This window comes from Cupressus sempervirens, chromosome 11 (genome assembly GCF_028749045.1).
Source record: "Cupressus sempervirens isolate cs-2001-9-10 chromosome 11, ASM2874904v1, whole genome shotgun sequence".
Classification (NCBI taxonomy): domain Eukaryota; kingdom Viridiplantae; phylum Streptophyta; class Pinopsida; order Cupressales; family Cupressaceae; genus Cupressus; species Cupressus sempervirens.
The window spans coordinates 120,554,294-120,560,277 of record NC_143128.1 but is presented as its reverse complement, the minus strand read 5'-3'; the positions used below and the strand labels follow the sequence as shown (position 1 = coordinate 120,560,277).

At 36.3% G+C, this 5,984-nt stretch overlaps 1 protein-coding gene across 1 annotated transcript; it reads right to left on the bottom strand.

The window, feature by feature from the left end:
* Positions 1 to 2,248: 2,248 nt before the first annotated feature.
* On the bottom strand, positions 2,249 to 5,713 carry LOC149528510 (xanthotoxin 5-hydroxylase CYP82C4-like). The gene is made up of 2 exons (XM_089808886.1): positions 4,700 to 5,713; positions 2,249 to 3,025 (listed from the first exon to the last, which is right to left on the bottom strand). The coding sequence occupies exons 1-2, from the start codon at positions 5,624 to 5,626 to the stop codon at positions 2,390 to 2,392; spliced, it is 1,563 nt and encodes a 520-aa protein (XP_089665012.1). The 5' UTR covers positions 5,627 to 5,713; the 3' UTR covers positions 2,249 to 2,389.
* Between the last annotated feature and the right edge of the window lie 271 nt (positions 5,714 to 5,984).

Below are 5,984 nucleotides of genomic sequence, written 5' to 3'. Positions count from 1 at the left end.
TCCACTTTTCATTTAACTCATGGTGAAAATTTCAATTTTATTTAGATTATGCCTTACATTATGTTTTCTGATAGCATATTTTTACTATGGATATTGTTTACTTTTGATATGACATTCTCTTGATTATGGTTATGGTTTTGACTAACCTTGTTAACCTACCATGCATATATATCTATATCTATATGTATATATGTACACACACACACACACACACACACACACACACACACACACACACACACACACGGTAGGCTAATAGGGTTACTCAAAACCATTACTATAATCAAGAGAATGTCATATCAAAAGTAAACAATATCCATAGTAAGTATATGCTATCAAAAAACATAATCTAAGACATAATCTAAATAAAATTGAAATAGGAGGATCTTTCATGATGTGCAGTTTGAGATTAGGCACCTATGGGGGAAAATTTTTATTGTCTTCATGAAACACTCCTAGCTAAATGTGACATTGGTGGAGGTTTGGATCCTAGAGATGTTGGTATTCACTCATGCCTTTCCTTTCCTCTTCAGGGCAACACTTCCTTGGTCCCCCACAACCGCTTTGGGAATAGAGCTAGGCAACACTCTTAGTGTGTTAATTGTGAGGGGCATTGGTCTCCTCCTAAGGTGAGCATTCTTAAAATCAACATTGATGGTTCTTCTCAAGGAAATCCTAGTCCGACTGGTATTAGGGGAGTTGGGCGTGATAGTTCTGGTGATATTCTATTTCTATTTTCTATATACAAGGGTTACCATACTAATAACCTCATGGAAGCCCTGGCTATCTTGGTTGCAGTGGAACAATGCTGCCAATGTGGCTAGAAAAGAATTATCTGTGAGATTGACTGACAGGTGGTTGTGAATTTATTGAATAGAAGGAACCTTGTGCATGTGGATTGGCATTTGGCTCTTGTTATTCAACAAATCATTTAGTTATGCAATTCTTTAGATTTTGTGTCTTTTATGCATATCCCTCATGAGTTGAATGGTGTGGCTAATTGTTTGGCTAAATGGGCCTTTACGCATGGGCTGGCTTGGAACATTGTTGATCATAGGATGCTTCCCCTTGATTTATCTTAGATGTTGATTCAACTTGTGGACCAAGATAAAGCTTTGTAACTCTCTTTGTTTCTTGTATTGTTCTGTTCTCTTTGGTATTCAATAAAATTTTTACCCTGCTTTTAGTAAATCAAAAGTAGAATGACAAACTAGAAATCTAAACACATGTCTAATCTCAAAATATGAAGCATATAACATGATGCTATGTAGCAAGTCTAGTCTCGTAACACATTGCTAGGATAGATATTAAACTTCATTTCCATCACAACAAAATCCAACTTCACCTTCAAATAGGGCACACTTGTCATTAAAATTGTGTTAAAAATCACATTTTTGGAGGAAATCTTTAAGGGCAGATAGATGAACTTTGATCAAAGCCTTTACTTAGTGAGTTCTAGATTTTTTCTTCTCCTCTTTGCCTTTGCTCTCTACATGGGGTTTCGAAAATTGAGAATGCGTGAATGAATATAGGTAAGGAAATTATTTTTTATTGTTGTATTTTGAACTCTTGAAGATATCGATGCTACAAACAAAAGAAAGAAATGGATTTTTGGATTGACTAGCGTTCTGTACTCCAATTTGGACCCTACATTTTTTCCTTTGTTCCTTCTTTCTCCGGTTGAAATCATGGAAAATCAAATGGAGATATTTTAGGCATGAAATGCAGTTTTTTTGATAACTCCCCATACTTAGCATAATTTTTTTTGTACTTATTGAAGTTACTAAGCCATTTCCTATTTCTCCGCATTTCCAATCTAAATATGACTTATGGGAATAGAGCAGGGCTGTTGAGAATTCCGCTTCGGTTGCTGGTAGGATGGATACTTTAGGGCATTTTATTTCCCTTTGTAGCAGCTTTGTAGGAGAGTGTATCAGAGTTTGTAAAGAGCCCTCTATTAAGTTTGAGTACTGTACCCTTAAAAAATTAACACACCTACAACTGAGGAAGCAATAATATCAAAGGCCATAGAGATTAGTACACACACAACATAGTTCTCCTCTTTTGGAAATTGTTTTGGATAAGGGGCAGTCACAGGAAACGATTCATATAACAAGTGATCCTACTTAGGAATTCTACACCATCTAAATATGCTTAATTTGCATTGGGGGTTGACATCCATGGATATCATGACAGTCACGCTTCAAAGGCCTCTCCAAAGTTCCTTCAGAAAAAGTTAAGAGACAAATTTTCCTCAAGAAATCTTCTTAATCTAAAACATTGAAGGACTTTAGCTGCTGAAGCTCTGTACTGAAATGATCTGTATTCTACAATCAAAAGGTCATGAAAAGTAACAGAGTTCAACTACTCAATTATAGTCTTTTCAGACCTATTTTTGGTACAGATGATGGGAAAGACGAGGCTTGATGATAACCTCCAAAGGAACCGCCCTTGGTGTTGTTAAGCCAGCTCCTTCACTCATGTCAATCACTCTTCCATCTGGAGCAAACCATTCAAAGCTTTGCAACAAACTTGCAAGAGTAGTTTGTGCCATGCACATTGCCAAGGCTGTACCAGGACACCCTCTTCTCCCTGCTCCAAATGGAAGCATCTCAAACTCCACACCTCTCACTTGTAAGTTGTCCATCTCTATCCCTTTCTCCATAAACCGTTCTGGTATGAAATCCAATGGTTTATTCCACACTTTTGGATCTCTATGAATAGCCCATGCATTTACCATCAGCATTGTTCCTTGAGGAATATGATAGCCTCCCACTTCGCAAGCCTCAATAGATTTGTGGGGCACTAGCAAAGCCCCTGGTGGATGAAGACGAAGAGTCTCTTTCACTATTGCTTGCAGGTATGTTAAGTGTGATATATCTGACTCCTCCACCAATCTGTGTCGTCCAACTTTAGAATCAAGCTCATCTTGTGCCAACCTCATTACATTTGGATGTTGTAATAGCAATGACAATGCCCACTCTAGAACAACTGAAGATGTATCATTCCCTGCACTTAACATAGTCTGCAATGCTAGAAATGTTAATAACAAGAAAAAAGAGACAAACAAAACTTGCTTACAAACATATTGACTCCTTCTAACGTGTTCTTTTGGATTTCATTTGGCCAAACTGCAATCAAGTGGTTTTCATATTTTACTGACTAGATGATGGATACATCATGGAGTGTGATCTGAAACCATGGAGTCTGAACTAAAATATTGATGGGAAAAAATCTTTACACAATTGATTTCATCATAAAGTGTGATCCGAAACATTGATAGAAAAAAGACTTTACACAATTGGTTCCTTCATGAAGTGTGATTCCAAATATTAGTGGAATCTTTATACAATCAATTCCAGAATGAAAAATACCATCATGTTTTTTAAGATATGCTAAAGTCCATTAAATCCCTCTGTTTCTAAGTGCTAACATTTTATTTGACCAAACTGCTATCAAGTGGTTTTCATATTTTAACGACTAGATAACGGAAGAAATCAGAGGCCTTTGTGACCTGTATATCTTCATACAAGGGCATCTTTTTATAGGGACAAATTGACACTGGGAGAGAACAATAGTAGACTGGTCCACGGGAGGTTTTGTGCTGAATTGGCACTTCCTCCTATATCCCTGCTCTGACTCAACATATCTATGAATCAAGTATTTGTCATTGCTAAATTTGTGTTTTATAGTCAGGTTGGTTGTTTTAGGTACGCGGAATTGGTAAGTTTCTATTGAAATATCTTATGCATCTTGTTAAAAAAGTCACATCTAGATTGAAAATGGAATAGTCATCAAGAAGGCTGGTAGATTAGTGACAAAACACTACAATTTAAGTCCATGCTGGTGCATGAAAAGCTTAATAGAGTATCTGAATCTAAGCCAACAAAGTAAGGCCAAGCTAGTATCCAACAGAAGCTGCATTGTGGCTCAAAGATGGGTGCTAGAATGACCCGCTAAGTGGAAAATGGACTAATCACAAAATGGGATGAAAACTCGGTGGTAGAAAAAACTAGAAACAAATGAGAAATTGAAGATTGGAGTCTAATGGATCTATGAAAAGACTAACACATAAGTAATTGAAATAACGTCTTTTGAAACATTATTTCTAGAAATTAAAAGAAAACCAAACCTTTAATGACTTTAACTTCAAAAAATAACATAGGATGCAAGATGTTTCAACCAAAAAAACGGTTGCATGTATAAATGGTTGCCAATCATGCAGTAAGCTGGTGGTTCAAAGTTGATACATCACAAATATCTCTGCAAACTACAGAGCTAGTGCATATGCTGAATATCCTAGCAGGAAAAAGGTTAAATAAAGCAATGAAATTTCTGTGCTAATTTGAAATCACTCATTCATATTTATGTTAGATGTGAACTTCAATTCTTCATCTCATTTTTTCTGACATTAAATTTTTGGTTTCAGACTATTGTATAAATATAAAGGCATAGCCTTATGTATATAAGCTCAAGCTGCAATGATTGAATATCCTCAATGTGAACGTAGAAACAATTATAATGAACAACAATAAATTTAATTTAATTTCTCTTCAATTAAACAGAAATATCATGTCACGTTAGTAAACTCAATAACTGAATCTCTAAACTGTAAAGCACGTACCAGCATCTGCACCATATGCATGAAAATTTATAAACAAAAAATATCAAGAAAATTGTGAGAGTCACAAGCACTTACAAGAGCAGTAGCCTTGATAAATGCATCTTTATCAGGAATGGCTTCACCGTTCACTTCTGCCTGAGAGATGAGCACATCAACAAAGTCTTCCATCCCTTCCTCAACTTTAAATCTTTTCTCTCTGTGGTTCTCCACAATCCTCTGCATATACAAATCTAATTTCTCAAATAGCTTCTTCATAGCCTTCTCATGCCCTTGCAAATCAAGCCACTTCAACCAGGGAATATAATCCCCAATATCAATTACTCCATGCAGAATAAAGGATTCTTCGATCAGATGGGTAACTAAATCTACTGAAATCCCTGACTCCTCTTCAAAATACTTCTCATCTATAATCATACTCATCAGAACTTTAAAAGTCAGCTTTGAAAGAACACTTCTCATCTTAACAATACCCTGCAACTCTGCCTGCTGAAACAAGGAATTTACTGCTTTCCTAATTTCTTGCATTCTCTTGGGTCCAAATGATTGGATTCTTTTGGAAGAGAGGAGCTCAAGCACACAAATTTTTCTAACATTTCGCCAATAGGGACCATAGGGAGCCCAACCCAGCATAGAATAATTGTAACTCAAATGCTCGCCCTGTGCAAGCTGAGGGCGAGATGCAAAAGCCTTATCATTTACTGTCAAACATTCTTTGGCTAAATCTGAACAACTTATCACTAAAACAGGGCAGCTTCCAAAATTAAGATGCATTATAGGCCCACACTCTGTTGAAAGTGAACTTAGAATCTGATGAATTGGCTTGGTTTTATCTATAAGAAGATGAAAGTGGCCAAGAACAGGAATAGCTCTAGGGCTGGGAGGGAGATGGGTCCTGCATTCTCCTCTGTGTTTTAATAGAATTGTGGCCACAACCATAACTGTGGCAGCTCCTACCAGAATAACAGACATCATAGGAATTGTTATTATGTCCATAACTTCCATGATTGCTTGAATCTCTTTGACACTTAGGATAAACACATTTATAGATTGAAGCAAGGGAAAGTGTGAGTAGGGTCAAAGGCATGGAGACAAAGCATGAATATCATAGATAAGATAAGATAAAATTATTCATGTCCACAAAAAATCAAAATGGTTTATGAGACTGAGCATACAAACAGAAGAGCCAGCCAAGCAAAGGCAACAAACGGTGACTGAAAAGGAACAAGCAACAAGAAGAAAGAAAGACAAGGTAAGGACTAAGGGTCCTTCATTGTCACAAAGAAATCCGTAATAGAGAGGTACATCCATATAATTATAGAAGAGATGATAAAAATTTAAACACTTTGTATAATTATTTATT

What these genes read in the sequence shown, in the direction of transcription:
- LOC149528510 (XM_089808886.1), bottom strand. Translation starts at nt 5,626, where the DNA reads ATGGAAGTTATGGACATAATAACAATTCCTATGATGTCTGTTATTCTG. An exon ending in TTATCAAGGCTACTGCTCTT is followed by an intron (nt 3,026 to 4,699) that starts GTAAGTGCTTGT and finishes CTAGCATTGCAG; the next exon opens with ACTATGTTAAGTGCAGGGAA.